The sequence below is a fragment of the Protopterus annectens genome, chromosome 2.part0 (assembly GCF_019279795.1).
Source record: "Protopterus annectens isolate FY-2018-M chromosome 2.part0, PAN1.0, whole genome shotgun sequence".
NCBI classification, from domain to species: domain Eukaryota; kingdom Metazoa; phylum Chordata; order Ceratodontiformes; family Protopteridae; genus Protopterus; species Protopterus annectens.
Genome location: NC_056728.1, coordinates 624,832,155 through 624,860,017, shown reverse-complemented (window position 1 = coordinate 624,860,017; position 27,863 = coordinate 624,832,155). Strand labels below are relative to the sequence as shown.

The 27,863-nt window shown below is 37.0% G+C and overlaps 1 protein-coding gene across 1 annotated transcript in view; it reads right to left on the bottom strand.

Moving 5' to 3' along the window:
* The window catches only part of LOC122792765 (signal-transducing adaptor protein 1-like), a 575,382-nt gene that overhangs the window by 398,264 nt on the left and 149,255 nt on the right, over window positions 1-27,863 (bottom strand). Inside the window, exon 5 of the mRNA XM_044060337.1 lies at window positions 7,227-7,340. Within this exon, the coding sequence (XP_043916272.1) occupies window positions 7,227-7,340 (114 nt within the window). The remainder of the gene's footprint in view (window positions 1-7,226; window positions 7,341-27,863) is intronic.

Genomic DNA, 27,863 nt, shown 5'->3' with positions numbered 1-27,863 from the left:
TAATAGTCAGTCTACAAAATACATGAAATGAGTTGCTTGGTTATTCCTAATAATATCTACATCTGTATATATATATATATATATATATATATATATATATATATATATATATATATATATATATATATAGATAGATAGATATACCTATAGATATATATAGCAAAATACAAAGAAACTTTGGTACATACCATTATTCAGCCTTCGTTCTAACTAAAGTGACTGCTATAAGACATATTTAATTTGACTGTAGCTTTCTTAAGGATAAGAAATGCTGAGACAGATTTATGCAGGCCAGTCTAACTACAATTCAAGCTTCGGGACTTACAATTATTTTAAAGGAATCAATAGTAAACTTCCTGGTTGAGGAAGATATTCAGTGCAATATCCCTTGTGGCTTCATAAGGAGCATATATTTCCAAGTAAGAACTAAAAACACATTCTGAGAAGCTGACAGAAGTGGTGGTGTGGAACAGGTTGTAACTATACTTTAATCCTTCCTAATTCCAGCAATGACAACTGCCCCATCTTTTCCGATGAGGTGTTAAAATGCCTAGCAAAGTATTCCCGGTAAAATATTCTCTCCTCTTAAAGAAAACACACTCTTTGAAAGATTCACCCTCACTATACCACTAAATAATCATGAGGAATCCTTCTACAATATGCTTGCCTCATCCAGGACCTCATTTATGCATTAAAACGATGACAGTGTTTGGGCAAACACTGCCACGGCTAACAAAAAAAATTAAGAAAGTCTGAGATTACAAAACCAACATTGAGAAATAATAGTATAAATAAAAGTAAAGCATATTATTATTGAAAATCTGTTATACTTCCACCACCTCAAATAAAAAAAAAAAACTTAATGAAATGATAATTCAGTGACACTAACCTCATTCTATAACAAGCCAATAAAGTCAGCTAATCGAATTATCCTGCAGGAAAAGTGAATTACAAGAAAGTCTCACACAGTTACTTGAATGGGTTCTGTTTTAAATTGTAGTATCACATAAATTAAACTTTTTTTAATTAAGTTAATACAATAAACAGTATGATATGGGAGTATGGTTAATTAGTAAACCATGTTTACTTAAACATTTTTGAGTCAGGATTTATGATTAGTTATGTGAATGAATTTCAGGAATAAATGCATTTGTTGAAGGTGAATGTAATTTAAAATCAGTGCTTTATTCTTAAGTTGCTATTGTGTTACTCCAATGTTAGCACACATATATGTAAGGGGAGTAAAGCATAGTATGGTTGTCATCTGATGATTCTGTGCTACTTTCTAGCTTTATTTTCCCCATCCCCACCTATGCAGAACTGTGGATCCAGTACTTGCAATCATTCAACCTCTGGGGTGGGAGCCAGGCATTCCAGGGCAAGGCAAGAGCTCTACATCCTGTTCATTCTGGCCATGGAAGCCCTATCAGCCCATACATTCCTCTATGTGCAGTAATCAGGTGGCAGGGGAATGGGCCAGCTGCAAGTCTTGCAGAACAGCTGATGCTTCCCTTTTCGATGTGGTTTGCAAACGCACTGTAACATAGCTGCCTGGTCAGAGATGGGGTGGGGGGGGGGGCAGGTGTGCTTTCATATATACTTCCTGTTTTTTTCTGGCTCAGCAAGGAGGTCCTTGCCTGATGCAGCATGAGCAAGCATGGCCTCTGCAGCAGACAATATACCCAACCACTGCTAGGTGTAACCAATATCACACCTGCAGCCTCCCTTCCTCCTCCCTTGATAAACGAGCTGGCACCAGGCACTCAGGCTCATCCTTCTGCACCCAGTCCTTCAGATTCCCATGCTTCAAACCGAACATGGGTCACCTGGACAGTAGTAAGGTTTTCATCTCTCTGTGCCACGGTGCTGGGCTCATTTCTGGTTTTTGTTTTATATAAAGATATGTTTATCTGTTGTAGTTGTTTGCACTATATCACCCACTTAAAAGAAATGTTGACATTTGTAATGAGTTGTACTATGTCGCTTCAAGTGTAATTGGTTCCCCATGTTGTATTGTACTGTTTACAGACATAAGCATGGGATGGTGTTCCTTCATAGTTTAAGTAAAATTGCATTCCTTGAGTCCATAAGTGCAATATGGTTTATAGAAGCCATATTGTTAATTGCTGACTTCAAAAATATGGCACATGTGCAAAAATGATGATTACAGACATTATTTAAATGAAGCTTCCATTTACACAGATCTTTGTAGAAGCTTGACTGAGGAGAACTGACCATTTGTTTGGCTGCAGAGTGGTCACTCTTGTATCAGTAAAGACTTTTATTGTTAAAATACATTGATGATTAGCATGGAATGCAAATTGTTGGGGTGCCTATGTTAATTAAGAAGATGTAGGGATCATGAGGTAAACATTTAACATTTGTTGGAGCATACAAACAATGATTTTAAGTTGAAATTTTCTTGAAGCTATGTCTTATAATTTGTGGATTTCAGTGATTTCTGCAGTTTAAACTTTTTTTTTTTTTTTTGGGGGGGGTCCACAGGATTTGCCCAAAGTCTTCACCTTCCTACACCCATCTAGGCCATTTATTCCTCTATTTGGAGAAGAGACTGGCTTCACAGGTTTGGGTAAGATCCCTCTGGCCCATTTGTTTCCTGACTGCTGAGCCTTATTAGCCCATTTGTTCCCCATTGGAGGTCAGATTCAGGTTCTAAGAAGCCTGCAGATCATTCAGACTGTCATAACCACTGCTGGCAGCCTGTCTGCTCACTGTGGGCTGCTTCCAAGAGCTGCATGCTTGCTACCACACATGCCAATTTTTTTAGCTGAGCAGCATACCTCTTGGAGTATGCGCATGCTAGGCTCCTTGCTGCAGGTAATATATCTGCGCTTCCCCAGATGTTGTCAGTACAATAAGACAAGTTGCCACCCTTCTCCCAGGATGATCAAACTGGCATTATAAGTTCATAGGTTCATAGGTTCATACTAGGCTATCTACCCTAGGACATTTATAAGCCTAGCCAGAGTGTGTTTGGCTTTCGCCACCCATTTTAAATTAATTTTGCTATGCCCTTTTTCGAGGTTAGTATACTGTGCCTCTGTCTAACAGTGACACAGAAGTGATACCCAGGGTAAACCTACGATCTCCCATCCACTCATCAAGATTCCTCTTGAAGAGAGTCAATGAGGGACTCTGCCTAACCTGGACTGGGATTTTATTCCAGAGTGAAGGGAGCCTCTGGGTTATGAATCTGTCCCTTCAGCATGTCCTATTTATTTCAGTGCTGAGGTTCAAGTCTAACTACTCATTTCCATCACCACCGTTACATTCTTTTCGGACCCCTCCCCCAGTTGAAAAACTGTTCAGTTAATTCTCATGTTTACTTTTGAGAGGAACTTGGTAAATTTTATTATTATGGAATATTAACTATAAAGAAAAATATGAAAATACACACTGCATTTGATCTTAGCCAAAAGGTCAGACTGTATTATACTTCAAAGTATTCTTAGCCACATTTTATATTCTAAATGTGATTTCAAATGCCTCAAATTATATGTTAGCCCAACATTATTTTTGGATGTCAAAAAGTCTAAGTGAATCGAAATTGCTGGAATGCATACTGTGATAATGTACTGCTCTAAATCTAGTTTGAACATTATTTAAACAGTTACTCAAATGTTCTTGAATATACATTTCAACATGCTTGGTGTTTGTCCATTGTAAAATAATTAGTATTTACAAGAAACAGAATAAACAACTCCTGTTGTAGTGCAATTAAACTAAAGTTTTTTTTCTGAAGATACAGACTGACAAACATTGCAATGACCACACTTATGGTATGATAAAAGTTGCAAGTTAATAGCACAAAAATAACTGGATCTAGGCTTTTTACTTAAACTATCTTCATTAAAAAATGAAAAACTATTTTTTAAAAGAAGAATATTGGGCAAACTAGTATCCTTAAAAAGAGCAGGTCAGTGCTTGCAAATAACGTTCACATTATATTCAGTTACAAAGTAAATCTCTTGTCTTTATCTTGTGTAGAACACTAACCTATTAATGTGATGTTAGATTTGTTCCTTTGAGCCAAAATAAAACTGAATATGGTAGGTCTCATGCCTCTCAACCTCTTAGCACAAGAAATCTGGACAAAACCCAAAATAATGGTAGGGGAGAGGGACAAAGGCCCCAAAACAGGGACAATTTTTAAATATTGCTCTTATAAACCTATAAAGTTGGTAGAATAACAGGCTTTGCATTAACACACATTTTCTGAAGGGCATGAAGTCTGAATCAAAATTATCAGTCATTGTTTAGTGACTGCAGTCCTCAATGTTTTACCTGAAACCATAAATTTTATGAGACTAAAAATATGAATAAAAAATCTGACATTCTGTGAAAATCTGGAACAGTTGAGAGGTATAGTAGATCTTTTTATGCAATATATTATCCAAATAATTAGCCAAAAAGAGACACAAATATCCAGTTATTAAGCTTTTGAATAACGTGAAAATATCCTCTGTACAACAAAGTTCCTTATATCTGCGTAATTTTACACAAAGAAGTGACTGTACTAACCTGGGATGTTATAAACTACTGAAATTAAGAAAAATATCAGACTATATGGGCTTTTCATAGATTTGAGCAATGATGCAGTGACCAGTTATATACTATAAACATAGTTTTAAATGTCCCATTAAGCACATATGAGCTGCATATCTGCAGTCAGACCAGTACTATTGTAAATTACCTCTTCAATAAACTTTGAGGAAAAAATCCATAGTACCACTGGATATAAATAAGAGTTGTTAATATATTGTATGTAAAAAAATGATTTTTTTTTTTTTTTTACAATAAGCTCTGGCATAAACGCTGCTCATCTGTAACTTCCACCACACAGGAATCTTTATTTACATTCTGAACCTCCATAGTGAACAATTTTTTTCTCAGAATTCTCACTTTCCACCTAGGGTTACTACCTGTCCCACTTTGTGAGGGACAGTCCCTCTTTGGGCAGTTGTTTCCTGCAAAAAATTTGTAAAAATGGCAAATGTCCTGAGATATTATGGCAAAATTATTTCCTATATTTTATGTAATAGTTGCATAAAACAGTTATTCTGTATCTGAAACACCTAAATGTTATAAGAAACAGGATAAGCAACTAAAATGCTACAAAAATAAACTTTTATTTAGGCAAAAAAGTGAAAATTTGTCCCTAGTACTGACTGTGGCTATGTTTTGGCCTGCAAAATCTGATGTTTGTACCACAATTGTCCCACTTTGGGCATTTGAAATGGTGGCAACCCTATTTCCACCTCCAAACTCTCCACAGCTTTTCTATCCTCCTCCATGCTGCTTTTTTCCTTAGGCCTCTTCTTTGCTACTGTAGGAGCCCTCCAGCACCATCTAGCAGCTCCAGCTTCTTCTAGCCAGGAGAAATTCCATGTTGCCCTGGCTAGTTCCCCTAATCAGTATGAATACCACCTCAGGTCTCCCCTGAAAAGAGGCCATTGGCCTAATGGGACAAACTCGGAAAACAAAATGTAAATAAATAAATAAAAATAAATTGAGCTTGTAATACAGTTTATGTCTAAAAGCCTTGTAATTATTAGCTTGGTGTGTTTTTTGTGGAAGGATGTCCCAGTCAGCAGGAACAATTTTATTAAGTAAAGTGTGTGTGTGTGTGTGTGTGTGTGTGTGTAAATTATAGCTATTATAGTTGAACATAGACAGACATTAGACTGAACTGACCTTCTGTTCACAAGTTTGTTTGTTTGTGTCTTTCAGCTTTTCCCAGTTAGGGGTCACCACAGCAGAACTCCAGTCCACTAATGATTGGTAGTTGATTTTTACATGTCGAGTTACCAGCCCTGACACACAACCTTCAACAAAGGTATGCCCATTCATGCATGTCTCCACGCAGAAGATGCTCTATCTGTGAATTGAACCGGACAACGTCTTACTGTGAGGCAACAACGCTACCGCACCACCACCACTGCGGATCACAAGTATGGGCTTAATTTTACAGAGATATAGTGTTTATGTGCACTGGTCAAAATATCATATCCACTAAGAAACATATTCAACACCACCCTTCATACTGCTAATATACTTACTTTAAAGAAACATGCAATATTAACTTCTATATTGTGTGCATATGTAAACTGCTACCAGATAAATACTTGTAAAACGCACTGTTGATCATGGGATCAGACTTTTGTTAAGGTGAGTGAAATTGTCATTAGGTAATCCTATAGCTCAGCTCAGACAGAACCAATGCAGTTTCATTTCAGCAATCACAGATTAATCAGAGCTTATGCATCATATATATTAGCACTAAAGGATATTAAGATTACATTGCTTGACAAAAGCAAAATCTGGCAAATATTTCTGCACCTTTGTTTTATCACTTATTCATTTCTTAATGAGGAAGACTACAACATAACTCTTCCCAATCTTCTTCTTCTTTCGGCTTTTCCCAGTTAGGGGTCGCCACAGCAGATCACATGTGCGCTCATGATTGCCAGTGGAGTTTTACGGTGTTGAGTTGCCAGCTCAGCGCCCAACCTTCCACAGAAGGCACACACACGCACTCACACCTAGGGCCAATTTAGAGTGTCCAATCCATCTACAGCATGTCTTTGGGATGTGGGAGGAAACTGGAGCACCCAGAGGAAACCCACACGACCACAGGGAGGACATGTAGACTCCGCACAAAAGGCACCCCAGCCGAGGATGGAACCAGGGAACCTCTTGCTGTGAGGCGACAACGCTAACCGCTGCACCACTGTGGCCACCCACAACATAACACTTCCCAGTAATACCATTAAAGTAAAACATTTTGAGTACTTCTTACTTACATAACTTCCAATACAGTAGATCCCTTTAGTGAAAACATATTTGTACATACACTATAAACACAATATGCTGAAAATAGTTCCTGGTGCTGGCTATTTTTTTATAATTCAATATTGCACTAAAAATATGCAATTTATTTAAGAACTACAGCCAAATGCATTTTGCATTTTCTTTACTTGAGTACTTTCTTGGTACCCCCTTATTACTTATACCTCTGGTCCACGTTGCAGATATCAGCATTTCTGCTGCTTCATCCATCTAATGGTTTGGTGACAGGCTGCTAATATAATTCTTTATCAAATGTTGTTTAATTATTTCACTGGAAGATGATAACATGGGAACCAAGACAGTTAAAATAATCTCACATTTGACAGTTATAAATTAACTTTTGAAAGTAGCCTTACCTTCAAATGTATTTCTTCATTCCCGACACGATGTGTAAACTTCAGCACCTGACTGTTTTGGGAACGGTCCACTGCTGCTGGGATTAGGTCCAGTAAATCAAGCCTTTCTGCATACTGTTGGTGTAAGAGTAGACTACAAGTTATAATCTTTACAGAAACAGCATATGAAGTTTTTTTTTTTTTTTGTAATGCTTTCTGTTCATGGATGCAGAGTAATGTGCACAGGAATGTTTATTAAATGTACTGAATACTGGGTATTCCACAAGAGGTTCAGCACCAACATATACATCATCTGACTGTCTTTCCAAGGTTCTGCTCCTAATTTGTGAGCTTATAAGTAGAAGGTGCCCCTTTGAATTTACAGCATTAGAAAACAATAGTCTGTCCAAGGTAGAATTATGTTGTACAGCACAGAATCATCACCCATTTTCTGTTTGCTGCAAGCTGATACTGTATTCTGACCCAGCATTTCCATAAAAGTAATAGCACGTTTCTATGAAGGAGCACTTCTCTTGAAGTTTTATCTGAAATTTTATTTCATTTAGTGCAGTATGAAAATATGCAAACCCACCATCTCCACCAACTGCAAGGATAACTGCATAAGAGCCTTCTTTCACTTATGAGATCTTGATCAGATTCACTACTACCTAGTTCAGTTAAGAACAAGGGAGAATACGCTAACCGCTCCACAATTCAAATAAGAAATCTTGTATTTTAAAATATATTTTTGGGTTACTGGGAGTAGTTTCACTGTCTGTAGTATGCTACTGATAAACAGCCATTGGGTTTATGATGTTATTTTCCCTTCAAACATATAAAGCTACGCAGACACACACACACACACACACACACACACACACACACACACACACACACACACACACACACATACATACACATACACACACACACACACACTGTCTCACACAAAGTTGCTATTTATCAGTCATATAAACCGAAGGACACAGTTGGAGATTTCTTCTCAGGCCTCTTCTGTAACTAGGACAGGTTGAATGTCACTTTCCACCTTTCATTCCTTCTATAAGTTGTGCAGGTGAATTTGTATTATAGATACTTGACCTTGGGGTCATCCCAGTTGCAGACTGACACTCAGTAACCAAATGTCATAGGTATTCAAGTGCCAGTGTGTCCATATCAAGAGCGGTGTCCTTATCAAACACTTAATTCAACCCAAGGACCTACCTATGGTTGGTTTCCTCTCACTTGGATTACTATACTCCCTTGTTTCTGGGGCTGCTTAACTCCAAACCTGATCACTTATTGCTTGCACATAACTATACTAGCCCCCTACTCATCACTATATTTTTCTTATAATCATATTATTCCAGTTCCTCACAACCTCTCTGTTGTCTGTTTTCTGTCTATCTCTCATATTCTACAAGTTTATAATTTTGGTTTATGTATCCCTACATGAAACTGGTGCATTATACCTCAGGGATTTGCTGGTTCCTTACTAGGTTTGTCAGTACCCTCTCTTCTATCACCCTTGGACTGCTGGTAGTTTCAGGGGTGAGGCTTAAGTCTTGGTGTACTTATTTTTAACCTTCCTGGCTCCTCACTTTTGGAATCTACTGCTTTGGTGGCTTATGGAATCTCTGACACTATTGCATCTCAAGGGGTCCCTAAAATGCATTTATTTTGAGTTGGCTTTTACCATTTTAACTAATTTTATACATTATTTGTGATTTTTGCCTTTGAAAACTCTTCTGTTTTAAAATGTATTTGTTTAATTCAGGGTGTCCAACCTTTTTATATGAGAGGCCACATATAATTTTTAACAATATTCCAGAGGTCAAGTGCAAATCAGAAATGTTGTCAATTCCCATTATGGACTTGCATTTCCAACCTGCATGACAGACTCAATATAAATAAATTGCAGTACCAAAGATTTGTACACTTAGCACTTAGGAGATTTCTATTGCATTGATTTACTTTTATGTTCTGTTTATTTATGTGAGGGTTTTTTAAGTTACTTCAGTGGTATTTGTGTCCCAATTTCATGTTACTGTTTTACATTTTAGCTCCTGAAAAAATGCACAGCAGTGACCAGTCAGAAAAAACAAAACAAACAACAATGACCATAAGATAAAGATAGGTTAAATGGCTGTTAAGGGCTGGAGCAGAAATAAGGCGGTCTGAGGGAAGAACTGTGTAAAGGCCAAGGTCCAATAGGATCAGCCTCTTTGGAAGGTGAAATCCCCAGGATGAAGCTCTTTCACATATTCCTTGAATAGTCTTGGTTCCTGGTAGGCCTTAGTTTGTTTTCTTTCGTATTGGTGGTAGGAGGCAAGATTGTTTGGATTTACTTCTGCAGCTTCAGCTGTTTTAGTTTTTATCTTGTTTCCTGTAATGCATGTGTAGTGTGATTGCTGTCTGTGTTTCCTTCTCATTTCTTCCCTGTTTCACTCTGGCATCATCTGGTGCCACCTTCCCCCATGGATTTTGTGCAGAGAAGCAAGTGGTAGTAGGGCAACTTTTCAGGCTGCAGGTTTCTTTGTTTTCCCTGCCTCTTGTTGTAGTTTTAATTTTTTCCAGGTCTGGCAGTGTGCCAGAACAGTAGGGAAGGGAGTGTCTGCTGGACAGGGCCTTGCCCAAGGTATGAATTTAGTAATGGTCAGGCTGTTTGCCCTTTTTCTGGAGTTTTTTGATTAAAAATAAACAAACAAACAAACAAAGAAAAAAACAAAACAATCAGCAGTTCAGTAAGATGGCCTGGCTTGGCTTTTGGGGGGCGGGAGTAGTAGCTTTGGAATTTCCTTAGCTCAGATTGCAAAAAAAAAATAAATAAATAAATAAATAAAAGTCTAATAAGGAAAAATAAGTTAATATCAGACACTTTATTTATCCATTCTGAGCTGCTACGAGCAGCATCCAAAGCTGTAACCCTGTGGAGCCTTTGTCATCTTCCCCCATGGAGGTCGGAAAGTACATGGAGAACATAACCTTTTATTAAAAAAAAAGTTAAGTGGCCTATGTTTTAAACCCCCCATTCACTCTTACTGTAGTAGCGGGTTCAAGCAACTCTAGATCACATTTAGATTTCCTTTTGAAAAAAAAAAAAATATATATATATATATATATATATATATATATATATATATATATATATACAAAGCAGTATCAGAGCATTTACCACCAGAGTGTAAAAATGAGACATGGGTCAGTGGTGGAAGCAGTCAATGAAGAATTTGAGTTCTAATCTTGATGGAGGATAGTCGAGGAAGTATTTTTTACCACAGTGTGTGTGTGTATATATATATATATATATATATATATATATATATATATATATATATATATATATATATATTAAAATAGGAGAGAAATAGATTATCAAATCTTTCTTAAACAATGGTATAGAAAGATTTATTGCAGTGGTGGAAGCAATTGACTGAGGAAGAGAGAGTGCAAGGTTTAAATACATAGGAAATAGTACATTAAAAATAAATAACAAATAAATAAATAAATAAGGAGACAATTTATAGATTCTAGTCTATAGAATGCCACACATACATACATGTTTATAATTATCTCTCTCTATGTATGTATGTATAAATAATTTAATATACATTATGGAAATATGGGTTTATAGATATACACATGCATATATAGGTTTTCAGATACATAGGTAGGCATATGTTAAACAAAAGATGATTTTGTCACCAGTTATGAATTTATTTGGGACAAACCTTCCTGCAGGATGGCTAAGTCATTTGGGGATTCAGTGATGGCTCCTAGCTTGTAGTCATCTGCAAACTTTGGTAGCCACAGTCCTTTAGTATTGACTTTTACTTCAGAGAAGTAGATTCCAAACAGGAGAGGTCCCAGCACTTAGCTTTTGGAGACTCCATGGTGACTGGTCTCCTTGTGTCAGTAGCTTCCATTCTACTGATCTCTTGCATCCTATCCATGATCTAGTTGTTTATCCTGGGTTTAATTAGCTTTTCTACTTTGTTTGAGTGAGGCATTGTGTCAAAAGCTTTGGCCAGGTCGAGGTATGTAGTATGCACCATTGTACCTTCGATTGTTGCTTTTGTGACCTTTTCAAAAAAGTTCACTAGGTTGAGTAAGAATGACCTACCCCTGTTCAATCCAAACTAAGACAGGTCCAGTGTTTGGACATTCCTTATGTACTTATTGATCAGGTCCATAAAAAGTCTTTCTCAGGCATTCTTCAAGCTTGTCACACTTTTCAATCAAGGTCACAGGATGCCTTGACAAATAATCAGCAATAGTTTCCTTTCTTTTCTTTATACTGTGGTCTACATTTGCTTGCCTGAAGTCTCTGAACCATCTTGCTGATTGTTTTTTCTTTGGAGGTGGGACTTTCATTTCATTCTGCTGAGCAGGATTTCTAATATGTGATCACTGTGAAGTCTTTTCCAAAAATGTACACTAAAAATGCTGACATAACCAGACAATATATAAATCTTACTATGCAGTCTGGCTATATCTCTTATCAACATCAGATATGCATCTGTAAGCATCAACAATTACTCTGATCCACATTTTCTGTACATCTTAACACAATACCCTGTTATATAGAATTTGCTTCTACTTCTAACAAAGTAGGAATTTTTAATAAAATAAGACGTTTGTGTCTGACTTCAACTTCTCCTTTAGGTTTTCTAAAGTTTCTTCTTGTTTTTCTAGAAAAATTATTTGACTGCCTTTCTTTTTTTGTTTTCTTAGGGTGATAGAAATGTGCTGGTCTTTTACTAACTTGGAACTAGAACTGTTCATAGTTAAAAAAAAAAAAAAATATATATATATATATATATATATATATATATATATATATATATATATATAGCTTTTTTTGCATAGGTTGAAGGTATCATATCATGAAATGAATTTACTTTTGCTGGGTCTGTTAACAAGCCACTCTTTGAAATAATAAATCTATAGAACTCAGGGATTTTTGGTTAAAATCACACACTTCCTTACTTATAGTAAGGTTATTATTTTCTCTAATCTGCCTAATCCCTTGCTTAATCATGTTATCCTTCATCTTTGCCATAGACTATTATCACTACATTTCATTTTGGTTTTGATTCCTCATTACTTGTTTTGACGTGTTGAAAGATTTTAGCAGCAGAGCTGGCTTTGAAGATTAATCTTTTTTGTCTTGTTTCACAAAAGGAAAGTTCTAATGCATCTACTACTTAGGTGATGTGCACTTTGGTGATAACCTTCTAACTTATTGAATCACTTTGTCCCACAGATTCCACTATGGTCTTATTCACTGCTGGTCTCAGGTGCCTTTCCCCTGTATGACTCTATAATATCCAGAAAACAGTTAAATGTATCTAAGCTCTTAGGTAGTGTCACTGAGTGCGAACCCTGTGGAATGAGAACTGACAATTTTCTAATCTTGTTACTCATTTCCCCATAAGTGAAAAGAAACTTTTCCAGTGAGGCTGTGTCACTGGAGTCATATTAGGGACTAGATGCAGTCTAACCTGACAGTATTTTTAGGTTTCCATTATTATTAAACAAACACTTGCATTGAATAAGCAGTTTATGTGTTGTTTGCTCATTCGGTTATTTTATCTTGTGTGTTCAGTCTGTATCACACCTAGCATTATTGCTGAGAAATAGCTTAATAGAGTCATTTGATCAGAAAAATGTCAATATTTAATAGAAGTTAAACACTTTCAGTCTGATAAATGTTCTGCTGCTTCATCAGAATTAAACAGCAAAATACAAAACACTATTTAAAATTTGTGGCATACTGTCAAGTGACTCAAAATCACATGGTTAAAAATGTTTAACATTAAAAACATTAAAAAATTAAACATGTATATGCAAAAGTTATTTCCTAGCAGGAAATGATTTTAAATAACATTTAACATTAGTGTGATTATTATAACCAGGAAAACTATATCCCTTAAATTGCAGCTGCCAACAAAGTTTCTCTCCTTCTAGCTGTGCATTGTTCTCCCTAAGTATATGGGACGTAATGTAACACTAAATAAAAGTGTGTTAAAGTTATTGGTGTTTAGCCAAGGCATTATTGCAGTCTTTTTTCTTAATAGGTGTCATGTGTACCTGCATTCATTTGTAAAACATTCTTCTAGTCTTCCCTATGTAAAAACAGGGGCAACTAGAACAGTATGCAATACAAACTAGGCCTTTATTTTGGCAGGTGAGACATTGCTTAAGTATATGTAATACAAAATTAGTACTGAATAAAAATGAAAGCAACAGATTTGTAGATGCTGTAAAGTAAGCATAATGAGGATTATATTTTGGAATACAGAATTACAAGAAATAAGAAGAGAAGCAAATATGTGGGGAGCATTCCAAATGACATTTGCAGAAAAATGTATTTGATACATGCATACATGTTGGAGAAACTTGGATACATAGCAATGGTGTACACATTTTAAAGATGTCTAGAAAAAGAATTATTGGAAATTGGGGTCATTTGGGGTTCAAGATTGAACCTCATTAATAGAGGAGTGCTGTATTTACCAAAGGAAGACAGAGAGATGAGTTTAAGGAATTCCATTGTACATTTAGGGTTGATCCATTTATACTGAATGCTGTGCAGGATGGCAAAGAAGGGCGAATATATAGTGGAACAGATGATGTAGAAGAAATATATAAAAAAAATTTGGATGGCAGAAAGCACTGAAAAAAAGAAGATGGGTATCTTGGACCATGTGCCCCAGGCTGATATGAGCCTAGCATTGAGCAGCATTCTGCCTTCACTAAGGATAATGTCACTATATGAACAGAAGATGATTGACTTTAAAAATTGGCTTAGCTTCTGGTGTCATTCAAAGAGGGGAGCAATATTTGTCAGCATGGGAATATATGGCACCAAACCCCATTGCTTCGCCAAGGATGGTCTGTACCTGTCCCAAATAGGCTTTCAAATACTGCCTAAAACATTATCCTCCCCCATAGTACCTTTTTAGGCAATGCTAAACTGACAAACCTTCCAACTTAGCAAAATCACCCAAGGGAATCTAAGTGTTACTACTCTGTGCTAGAAGCCTAAACAAGAAACTCTACTCTCTCCAAGATCTCCTCATCTTGGAGAATGCAGACATCTATGCAGTTACTGAGACATGGTTTAAAGCTGCAGGGACCACCCTGGCAATATAGGGATTCAATGCCTTACACACATTTAGACCCATTACAGCATAGGCAGGGACTAAAGGTGGCAATGTCTTCATATACATCAAAAACAAGCATAACTCAAGGTTGGTCAAATAGGATGATGTGCTTCTGGTTCTCCATGCCCAAATTACCATTGGCAGAGTCTCATATCATAACCTTGCAAACTATAGATTATCCTTTATGATGCAGGAAGCCCATAGCTTATACATAGACCTACTGTAGACACTTACCATTTTACCCAATGCCATATTCATAGTGGACTTTAACTACCCTCTCTATAAACTGAACTCCTACATGACCCAAAACCTGTCATCCTAGACATTTCTGGACTTTTTAAACACAAAAACCCTGAACCAGTAGAGGTGCAAATAATCTGATACTCACAAATATGTGAGGCTGTTGTACACCCCCCCCCCATGTAGTGTCCTCTCTAGTAAGATCAAACCATAAAGCTGTTTCCTTTTAAATAAAAATCAATGCTATGACCTCAGCAAACCTTGTAATACCAAGGAACTTCTCTGAGGCAAACTACCTATCATTAAATGATTTTCTGGACAAATTTCAAGTCCCTCCAAGCCAGAAGAACACAGCTGCCAATGAAGAATTGTACAAAGAAACTCTGTACAACCATGTTAATAGATGCACACAGATAGCTGTGCCTACCTGAAACAAGCCCAAAACAAACCATCCTGGTGGGATACAAACATAAACAGATTGTTCAACTAAAGGAAAACAGTTGTAGCTAAAATTATGAAATGCAATGCCAAGCAGGACAAAAACACTCTCTTCCAGCTAAATAAACAACTAAGAGGACAAATTAAGTTTACCAAAGCCAATTTTGAGGTAAAAATAGCATCCTAGACAAAGAACAACACAATGCCTTCCTTAGCTGTATCCAAAACCTCAAAGATAGTACTCAACAGTGTGCAGAACTGATTGTTAATAGAGCCACTTACACGGAGCCGGATGATATAGCAAATCTGCTGGCTGACAAATTCATCTCTAGTTTTATTCCCTTCTTCCCCCTGGCTGACCTCCAAGAAATAATATCAAACATAACCCCTCTCCAACTATCACTACATAGCAGGTCCTAAATACTCTGTCTAAGGCTAAGAACACTGCATCAATAGGTCCAGATAACATCCAAGGATGCCTTCTAAATAGTCTGAATCATGGCCTATCTGGACCTCTGGAGTCACAGTTTAACCACAGCCTCTAGACAAGTTTTGTGCCACGTGAATGGAGGACTACAACAGTTATTCCCACAAGGGTGGTTCATCAATGGACTCTGGGAACTAACACCCATAAGTCTGACTAGTACCATATGCAAAGACATGGAAATAATTATGGATATGATTAACAATGACATAGGAAACCTTCAAACACTAGATCTAATCCAATTTGGCATTGTCAAAGGCAGATCATATTTACTTAACCTGTTGGACTTCTTTGGAAAAGTCACCAAGGTAATGGGTGAGGGAAAAACTGCGTACTGCCTACTTTGACCTGGCTAAGACATTTGATACAATATCCCACTGAGGCATTGTAAACAAACTGATGGACTTAGGCATTAACCCCTGTGCTACATGCTAGATAACTAGCTGGCTCTTAGATAGGACCCAGGAAGTTAGGATTGGGAAGACCACCTCCACAAAGAGGCCGATCACTAGTGGAGTCCCTCAGAGCTCTGTGTTGGGCTTGCTCCTTTTTGACATTTATTTCATGGAAGTTGAAGCCAATGTCAAAGACCTCTGGGTGAGGAAATTTGGAGATGATTGTAAACTAGGAGCAGTCAAATTCCCCCCAAGACACTGCCATCCTACAGGAAAGACTAATACAGACAAATGACTGATGCCAAAGCTATGGCTTAGAACTCTGTGCCAGGAAATGCATAATAGTATAACCTTTGGGAAGCCAGAGACACTAGGAAATTAGCTCATGGATACCACACCCTAACAGTGGACCCAGTAGTCAGGGATTTGTGGATAAATGTGGATAGTGACCTGACTTTTCATCAACATGTGTCTAAAGTAGTAAGGAAAGCATTCTATATTGCTCAACTTATAAGCAAGGCCATAGCATACAGATCCAAGGAGGTCATCATTCCTCTGTATTTGGCCTTCATCAGATCCATCAGTGAGTACAATGCCCCTTTGCTATATACCAGACCAGGCACACTCAACGCGAAAAAGAATACAGGGCATAAACAGCATGTTCTATGCAGATCACCTCAAAGCCTTATCTCTATTCTCAGTTTCCTATAGATGGCTGAGCAGTGATCTTTACCTGGCATACAAGACATCCTTGAATCCCACTATTATGGACTTTTGCACATCTGCAAAACTGATAGCATCATAAGTACTCAATCTGGGGACTTGAACTTTGCTTGCAACATAACTAGGACATGCTGGAGGGACAGGTATGTGCCTCAGGGAATTCCTTTAATCTGGAACAGGCTCCCCATCCAAATGAAACAGAGTTCTTCCCTAACCCTATTCCAGCATAACCTGGACCTGTGGATGGGAAAATGGAAATTCACCCCAGGTCTAGCACCAATGTCTCTAATAGACATAAATAGCTTGTAAATCATACCATAGCTGACATATATCCCTTAAAATAACCTTTAATGCTCAAAAAACATGTGAGATATATTTTAGGATATAATGGCTTAGCTTATAAAGGCCTGAGTGGTCGTTAGCCTACTATACACCTATGAAACTACGGAGTTGCATGAAAATAAGGAGATTAGCAAGTATAGTGAATTAATAAAAAGTTGGCAAATTAAGGTAGATGAACCAGAACACAATAAGAGACTACTTCTTAAAATAAACAGGCGTTTAATTAATCCAAATAGAATGATGTTAGCGCTTTCGGCTAAATCGAATATTTAGCCTTCTTCAGACAAACAGCGGAATCTAAAATTTCATTGCTTAAAATACATTGTATGAACCAGTTGAAATAAAGTGCATCTTGCAATTACACGTAACCATAGTTACGTTAAAGCAGAATGAAACCTTGCATATGTTAGTCGCAAATACAAATAAAATACTGTTACCAGCAGTGCGATAAGTGTTAAAAACCATCCCTTGTTACAAATGTCCTTGTTCGTACATTATTTAGCCAAATATCAAATGCCAAATACATATAATGCTTACCAAATCAGTCCATCTTACAGCTTACTTTATAAGTTTGTAAAAATCTATTGAAACTCAGCATGTGAAGCTAGTGCGAACCATAGAAAGTGTGAAGAAAACCTAGCACTCCAGAATATTCCTGCATGAGTGTTATATGTTGATTTATTACAAAGCTGCTAATTTACCCTCCCTGCCTTGTAAATATGAAATACAAAGTACAAAAATAACCTTTATACAGTCTATTCAGGAAAAAACTGGATGTTAGCCTAATTACTACTCTGAGTGGAAAAAATGCCTAAAAAGTGTTATCTGTTATAAGATAACCATTTCAACACACATTTAATCGATAAGTTATCATTAATCCCTGGTAGTAAATGTGCTCTTGATCTGATTTGCCACATTAGTTCATCCATCTCCAGCCTTATTTGCCAAGGGCCACCCCTTATATCTGGCATTCTTTGTTGGACTATAACAAAGCTGAAAGAATGTCCTATGTTGTCCTTAATGTGTTTAGCTAGAGCGTTGTTTTCATCTTTTCTATTAATAGCGTATATGTGCTCGTATATTCTGGTCTTAATTCTACGTTCTGTCTTACCAATGTAAAAAGCTTTACATTGGTTACACAGAGCAGCATATACCACGGATTTAGATTCACAATTGTAATGGTTGTCAATTTTGTATGTCTTATCTTTGATAGTAAATTCTGAACCTATTTTGAGAAATTTACATTGTGCACAAGCACCACACTTATACATCCCTTTTGGGCGTTGAGAAGTGGATCCTCTTGGTGCTCGCTCCAGAATGGCTTTTAAATTTAAGCCTCTCCTATATGTCAGTTTGGGTTTGTCACCTAATAAAGAAGAAAGGGTGCTGTCGTGATTAATTACATCCCAGTTCTTATTAAGAATTTCTCTAATTTTTTGAAAATCTAGTGAAAAAGTATGTAAAAAAGATACCCTGTAATTGATGTCACTGTGTCCATCGTCTCTAGACAGACTTGTGTGGATTAATACATTCCCACTATTAGGGTCTTCTTCATTGATAGTTTTGTTACTAAGAAGCGGGATGAATTGACCCGTCTTCCGTTTATTTACTACCTCCAAAATGATGTTTTCTATCAGGGTGCATGGGTAACCCCTTGCTAGGAACATGTTTTTTAGTTTGTTGCATTCAAGCTGGAAATCATAGTCCTCAGTTACCATACGTGATGCCCTAACTAACTGGCCTTTTACAACCGATCTTTTCTGGTAGTAGGGATGGCTACTAGAGAAATGTAACAAGCTATTAGAATATGTAGGTTTTCGATATATGTTGCTTTCTAATCTCTGGTTGCCAGCATCCTTTGTAAGAAGTATGTCGAGATAATTAATCTCGTTCTCTTCTATATTAAAGGTAAACTGCAAAAAATTGGTCATGTTAGTCATTCGTTCAATAAAATTAGGAATGAGTTCCTTGTCTCCCTTCCACATACAAAAGATGTCGTCCTGGTACCTAGTGTACCAAGAAACATACTGTTGGAACATGACATCTTTAAATAGGAGTTCCTTTTCCCAATATGCCAAAACAGCGTTGGCAAATGAACCCCCACAAGGGGAACCCATGGCTACACCCGAAGTTTGGAGGTAGAAACTGTTCTCAAAGACAAAAAAATTATTTGCCAAAACTAGCTCCAAAAGTGTTTCAGTTAGGTAAATAATGTTTTCTTCAACTTTTTTAGCAACCATAAATTCTCTCACCCAACTAAGACCTATGTCCTGTGGTATGACTGTATAGAGGTCTTTGATGTCTATTGTGAGGAAAGCCATGTCCGTGGTATATACAATTTCGCTTATATTTTTCAAAAAAGACCAAGAATCTTTGCAAATATGTGCCTCCTGTGCTAATAAAGGTTTTATTATACTATCAACAAGTTTGGCACAAGCATAGGTGGCCGAACCTCTCCCGTCCACAATTGGCCTAAATGGTGGTTCATGAAGTTGTTTATGTAATTTAGGTGTACCAAAAAAGGCTGGGATTCTTGGGGCCGGCATTTGCAAATATTTGTATGTTTCTGGGTTGATAAGTCCTTCTATAAGAAGGTCATATAGTGTATTGTTAATTCTACTAAAGGCAACGTGTATTTCATTGAGATACTTCCTTGTACGCTGATGTGTCCAAGTGTTTCATCATGTACTCTACATATTTAAAATGATCCATTAATACCACCCCTCCACCCTTGTCAGGTTTCATGACACGAATTTTGCAATCCCTTAGGAGCTGGAGAAAATCCCACTCTAATGTGGTCATGTTGTGAAGATCCCTTTGGTTAATATACATAATCTGATTTTTTTATTGCCCAGAGATCTGTTTCACACATTTTCTCAAACACTGCTAAAATAGGGTGGAGAGGTGGATTGTATGTACTTGAAACCCTTAAAGAATTCAGTACTTCTGTGTTATTACCAAGTAGTGAATTTAGATTAAGTTTTCTAACAAAAACTTTCAAATCTACAAGTGTTTTTCCTATGTCCATATGTTGTCCTGGAACAAAAGACAAGTCCTTTGCAAAGAAATCAACAATGTCCTGATGGATGTCAATAAGCGTATAATTATACACCATAAAGTCATTTTTTGAACTTTTTAAAACTCTTGGTTCTGAGCCAAATATGGGAATGTGTATCATCTCCTCCTCCCCCCTCGTCTCTTGTTCCTCGTATTGTTCACTGTTTGAGTTCTCATACGATTGGTAGCACAAGCGTTGTTGGCCTGATGAAAATCCTGGCTATCTTGTTGGTTAAAGTCCCCTAAAAGTTGACCCTGTGTCTGGGTGTCATCTCTCGAACCATGTACTACTATGTTTGCTTGGTTCGAGTTATTTGCACTGGTGTTGTTGTTATTTAACCTTGGGCTCCTTCTAGAGCCTTGTCTTTGTACAGGAAGGTCTTCCTGATTGTTATCATTATTAATGTTAACTGCTGGAGTAACGTTGTTGTTTTGCCCAGTCTGGTTAGCGGTTTCACCTTGAGTGACATATGTTTTACTAGTAGGCCTGGGATAAGCAGTTTTATTAGCGTAATCTGTTAAGTCTCTACTTAATTTTTTCTTTTTAGTAAATAGTAATTTCTCCATACTTGCTTCAATGCTGGACAAAATACGACAGTAATCATATTTATAACGCAAAAATTCATTGTCAGATGTAATGTTTTTCTCAAGGGCATCCAAGTCTGTTGACAAAACCGCAATGTCCTTAGAATAAAAGGCAATAAGAGCCTGCAGGAATTCAATACCCTGTCGGTCAAATAAACCCAGCAGTTCTTGGTGGAAAGGGGAATTTTCCACTAACCCAGATGGAAAACGCCATTGTCGCAAACCTTTTGGGACAATCTTATTTTTAACACACTCATTGAGGTATGCAACTTCCAGCTGCAACTTTTTGTATTTGTATAATTTGTTATCAAATTCATCAATCTTGTCACCTAATGAATTGACATCAGCCATTTGGTTGGTATTAGGTTCAGTACATGACCTGTATCCCTGGCTGAAAAAGTTATTATTTACCAAAAAGTCAGCCATGGTTGGTATTCCTTGTTTGTTGGAATTCACTTGATTATTAGTGTTGTTACTAGAGTTAACAATAATGTTACCTGGATGTGATACCCCAGACAACGTAGGTGCAGGACGAAACTGCTCATTTGAGCCTGGTACACCTCCGTCCGTTAGTGTAGATCCAGAAGCTAGTGTTCCATTTACAGGTGATTGCTGCCCATTCGGGATGGAAAAATCACTGTCACTCTGCTGCGATGGAATTAAGCCAAAAGGTCTGTTTTCTTGAGTAGAAGTCAACGCTGACATAGCGTCGACTTTTTGAGTAAGAGTGTCAACCCTACCCAAGAGCAATTCAACAAGGGTGGTTAAATTATTATTAGAACTGTCCACAACCTTGTCTGAAACATTCCGCTGTGTAGCTAAAACCAACGAAGTATCTCCGGTTCCGCTCGCCATTTCAAACGACAAAGCACAAACGAAAGACAGTTGAACAACCAAATCCACGTGTAAACGAACCAGAACTCAATAAGAGACTACTTCTTAAAATAAACAGGCGTTTAATTAATCCAAATAGAATGATGTTAGCGCTTTCGGCTAAATCGAATATTTAGCCTTCTTCAGACAAACAGCGGAATCTAAAATTTCATTGCTTAAAATACATTGTATGAACCAGTTGAAATAAAGTGCATCTTGCAATTACACGTAACCATAGTTACGTTAAAGCAGAATGAAACCTTGCATATGTTAGTCGCAAATACAAATAAAATACTGTTACCAGCAGTGCGATAAGTGTTAAAAACCATCCCTTGTTACAAATGTCCTTGTTCGTACATCATTTAGCCAAATATCAAATGCCGGCCCCGAGAATCCCAGCCTTTTTTGGTACACCTAAATTACATAAACAACTTCATGAACCACCATTTAGGCCAATTGTGGATGGGAGAGGTTCGGCCACCTATGCTTGTGCCAAACTTGTTGACAGTATAATAAAACCTTTATTAGCACAGGAGGCACATATTTGCAAAGATTCTTGGTCTTTCTTGAAAAACATAAGCGAAATTGTATATACCACGGATATGGCTTTCCTCACAATAGACATCAAAGACCTATATACAGTCATACCACAGGATATAGGTCTTAGTTGGGTGAGAGAATTTATGGTTGCTAAAAAAGTTGAAGAAAATATTATTTGCCTAACTGAAACACTTTTGGAGCTGGTTTTGGCAAATAATTTTTTTGTCTTTGAGAACAGTTTCTACCTCCAAACTTCGGGTGTAGCCATGGGTTCTCCTTGTGGGGGTTCATTTGCCAACGCTGTTTTGGCATATTGGGAAAAAGAACAATTTTATTGAACGAATGACTAACATGACCAACTTTTTGCAGTTTACCTTCAACATGGAAGAGAACGAGATTAATTATCTCGACATACTTCTCACAAAGGATGCTGGCAACCAGAGATTAAAAAGCAACATATATCGAAAACCTACATATTCTAATAGCTTGTTACATTTCTCTAGTAGCCATCCCTATTACCAGAAAAGATCGGTTGTAAAAGGCCAGTTAGTTAGGGCATCACGTATGGTAACAGAGGACCATGATTTCCAGCTTGAATGCAACAAACTAAAAAACATGTTCCTAGCAAGGGGTTACCCATGCACCCTGATAGAAAACATCATTTTGGAGGTAGTAAATAAACGGAAGACGGGTCAATTCATCCCGCTTCTTAGTAATAAAACTATCAATGAAGAAGACCCTAATAGTGGGAATGTATTAATCCACACAAGTCTGTCTAGAGAGGATGGACACAGTGATATCAATTACAGGGTATCTTTTTTACATACTTTTTCACTAGATTTTCAAAAAATCAGAGAAATTCTTAATAAGAACTGGGATGTAATTAACCATGATAGCACCCTCTCTTCTCTATTAGGTGATAAACCCAAATTGACATACAGGAGAGGCTTAAATTTAAAAGCCATCCTGGAGCGAGCACCAAGAAAATCCACTCTTCAACGCCCAAAAGGGATGTATAAGTGTGGTGCTTGTGCACAATGTAAATTTCTCAAAATAGGTTCAGAATTTACTATTAAAGATAAGACATACAAAATTGACAACCATTACAATTGTGAATCTAAATCCGTGGTATATGCTGCTCTATGTAACCAATGTAAAGCTTTTTACATTGGTAAGACAGAACGTAGAATCAAGACCAGAATATATGAGCATATATATGCTATCAATAGAAAGGATGAAAACAACGCTTTAGCTAAACACATTAAGGACAACATAGGACATTCTTTCGGCTTTGTTATAGTTCAACAAAGAATGCCGGACGTAAGGGGTGGTCCTTGGCAAATAAGGCTGGAGACGGATGAATTAATGTGGCAAATCAGAACAAGGGCACATTTAATACCAGGGATCAATGATAACTTATCGATTAAATGTGTGTTGAAATGGTTATCTTATAACAGATAACACTTTTCAGGCATTTTTTCATTTAGAGTAGTAATTAGGTTAACATCAAGTTTTTTTCCTGAACAGATGGTATAAAGTTCATTTTTGTATTTTATATTTCATATTCACAAGGCAGGGAGGGTAAATTAGCAGCTTTGTAATAAATCAATATACAATACTCATGCAGGAATATTCTGGAGTGCTAGGTTTTCTGCACACTTTCTATTAATCTCACTAGCTTCACATGTCGAGTTTCATTACATTTTTTACAAACTTATAAAGTAAGCTGTAAGATGGATTGATTTGGTAAGCATTATATGTATTTGGCATTTGATATTTGGCTAAATAATGTATGAACAAGGATATTTGTAACAAGGGATGGTTTTTAACATTTATCGCACTGTTAGTAACAGTATTTTATTTGTGTTTGGGACTAACATATGCAAGGTCTCATTCTGCTTTAACGTAACTATGGTTACGCGTAATTGCAAGATGCACTTTATTTCAACTGGTTTAAACAATGTATTTTAAGCAATGTAATTTTAGATTCCGCTGTTTGTCTGAAGAAGGCTAAATATTCGATGAAATAAAGCGCTAACATCATTCTATTTGGATTAATTAAACGCCTGTTTATTTTAAGAAGTAGTCTCTTATTGTGTTCTGGTTCGTTTACACGTGGATTTGGTTGTTCAACTGTCTTTCATTTGTGCTTTGTAAATTAAGGTAGATGATGTAAATAAAAATAGGAAAGCATGTCACTGGGAAATTATGAAGAAAAGGTACTATGTGAAGCCATGATTGCTGTGATGGCCTCTCTACCTGAGCCAGTTGTGACGACCGTGCCCTGGCCCAGCAATCAAGGAGCCTCATCCCTCACCACCAACACCAGGGAGGTAATCTCACAGAAGAAGAAAGGATAACTAATACACACAGCAAAGTACAATTTCCCTTAAGTGCACACAGTGATCACAATCAGTCTAGGGCTGGTTGCTCCCTTGCTCACCAGGTCCCCAGTAAGACTTCCCACTGGCACAGCTATAAGTTCCAGGTCTCAGCCTAACTGAGCGAGCTAAAACCTCCAGTACCCTCTCTGCCCAACCAGTGCTTAGTGTCCCTGCCAAGTAGCTGACACAACACACACACACACACACACACACACACACACACACACACACACACACACACACACACACACACACACACACACTTTGAGATAAGTATTTATACAACTTCACAGACACTCCTGGGAAAGGCTGACACAGATTCTCCAACTGTGTCCCTTTACCCAGACTATACAGTAGTAATTACTGCCACCACCCCGTTAATAATATCAGCTACTAAAAGGCCCTTAAAAGGGTGTCCAATTATTACTGTGCAATATTAATATCCAATGGTAGTATGACTAACAGTCAAGGCTAACTTTAGAGTGGCCTATTACAATAACCTCTATAAATATGCAATGTACTCTAGAACTTATCTCTACACAAAGCAGCCACAGGTAGAAGGTATTAAAAATATTTAATAATAAATGATTAAAACACAAGACAAAACTACTACACCACAGAGATATCCAAGAGTTCAGAGATCACACAGAAACTTAAATAATACAGTAGGACAAGTCTGATTTCAAAGAAAAACTAATTAATCTTTACTAGCTTTAACTATTCCTACAAGAAATCACAGTGCTAAAACTTACATGTGAGCATAAGGCAGCGTGCTGATGAGATAGATGTCCAAAGTCAAAATGCTTTCAGTCTCTTCTGAGAAATAGTATTTAAATATTACTAACAAACATGTTTGCTGGGTCCCTCCCCAAATGACATAATTTTTGACACTTAGGTTTTCCCAGGTAAACAAACTGCATTATTTAGCAATCTAATAAAGAAATGGTTGTGGAGCAAGGGGTGAGGAGATATAATCTGGAATGTTAAAATATGCTTAAATGAATATGTATGTGAATTTACTTATTGTTCTGTACTTGAAAGCTATTTTGTTGATTTTATGTTGTGAAAAGTGAAAAGAGTGTATACAAAAAATTGAATAGTGTTTATTAATAAAATGCTCCCATTCTAAGTATAATATAAATAAATAATATTATGTGTTTGTATTATGTAAATATCCCCTATTCTTTTTTGATAGGTACCATGTGATATTTTACATCTACCTGAGCTAATAGACCTGCATAGCTGGATATTTTTGTATACCCTGGCAGAAAGCTGGTTTAAAACACACACAAAAGGTGAAAAAATGTATTAGTAAAAAAGATGGAGGTGCAGCCATTGTATACTCAAAAGCTTTTAACCTTGCCATGCACCCCATACAAATGCCAGACATTAATGAAGTTGAAAATCCTAGTGGCAGCATTTAAGATTAACTCCAAAAAATCAGTATGTATGGCAACATTGTATATATAACCAAGTACAGACAAATCAGCTTCTGAAGAGATGTTATTATGGATAATTACAAACATATTACTAGAAGCAATAATCCTAAATCACTATCATATTGATTTGCCCAGCACTCACAAAACTATTCACAGTGCAATAATTCTGTATGTTTTAACACAATAAATACATCTGACCACAAGGACAACATTAGGGCAAAAGAAAGCATGTTGGACTGAATATTAACAACATACCCCAATAAAATGTCTCATGTAGGAATTGTGGCTGACACTATTAGTGATCTTAGTTCATTTTTGCCATATGGAGACATACCAAAATGCAAAGAAGCATAGCGTTGCTGCCTAGCCATTTTTTTTGGACTATCCGGAAATCTAACTGATTGTCCAGTAGTCTGCAAAACATTGTACAAACTCTGGTATTCTGTTTGAGATAAAGAAACAGATTATCGAAATGTGTTAAATCTGTGGATTTATTATGCTTCTTTGCAAAAATCATAGTAAATCTGCAGGAAAAAAGGCATCATGAATGGAAAAAGAGGGTGTTCCCCTTGGATGATATGACGATCATGTCACAACATGGATGGAAAGTGGGTGGAAAATGTGTGAGGTCATATGAGGTGTAAGGGGGCATGGCCTAAGTCCATGTTTTGCTACAACAAAAGGTGGCAACCCTAAGAAGCATCCAATACAAAACTGTCAGAAATACAACCTGCTAGATGGAATATGTAGAATATGAACAGCCAATGTATGTGTTTGGGAGAATTGAGTATGTGACAGTTTGTATGTGTTAAAATGTACTGTGTACTGTGAACTTTGAATGAACTCTGAGCAACGAGAAAGTACTGAAAAACAAGAGTCTGCCTGAAAGCAGGAAATGTGCCTTTTATGGAAGTGCATCCGATTTTCTTTCTTTGCCCAGAGATATGATGATGTGAATTGTCTTATGTTTACAGGTAAACCTTTGATTGGTTAATTGCCCTTCATAATGATCTAATTGGTTCATGTTTATATTTTTGTACTGTCAGCAATAACACCAGAATATAAGCTTGTTTATTCCTTTATTTTGGGAGTCTCCCTGGTACTTTCCATGAGGCTCCCACATGTGTGTACTGTAGATAATAAAAACCACTGAAAGAGAGAAACAACTATTTGTCTTCATTTTTAAAGTATTGTGTAACATAACAATTGGTGCCGTTTACTTGGATCTGAATTGAGAACAAGCTGCAGCAGTCAGGAAGTGGACGAAATACTGCTAATGAAAGGGCCCATAACAGACTTTTCTGTTTCTGCAGTGTTTCTTTCTTCTCTCTGTATTTGCCTTCCTTAAAGATTTAAATTTTTTTTTATGCAAGAAAAGATATGATTTCTCTCATTCAGTTGTTTTGAGGTAAGTGGCATGCATTTCTCTTCTGCTATTAAATGTGCAGTATGAGTGTGGGTTAATACGGAAATACTGGTGACATACGTATGAAAGGAGGAATTATAGTGGGGTAACAAGACGTTTATATAACGCCTTAGCTAAACCTGTGTTAAGCAAGTATAGCTTACTGAGTGAAAATGGGAGCGAGTGCGGGAAAAATAACTGAGCCAGAAAGAGGTACACCAGCTGGTTATATGTTTTATCATGTGTCCTGGGACAGTTGCATGTTTTTAAATCAGTGGTTCGCCCTTACTAAAAATGACGGTGACCTTGCTTTTCCCAAAAATGGTAGTTTTAATAAAGATATATTAACTAATTTGCAAAAGAAATTAAAAAAGAAAGGAAGAATACCAGGGTTGTGCTGGGCAGCTTTTAATGATTGGATGTGTGAAGCTAAAGAAAGGGAGAAGGACTCGGTCATCAGTAGTCTTAAGGATAATCAAAAGAAACTAAAAGAGCAGATAAAGGAACTGCAACATACTGCGAGTAATCTAAATGTAGCAAACGGTAAACGCTTAAAGGAACCGCCCTTTAAGGGATTATATCCT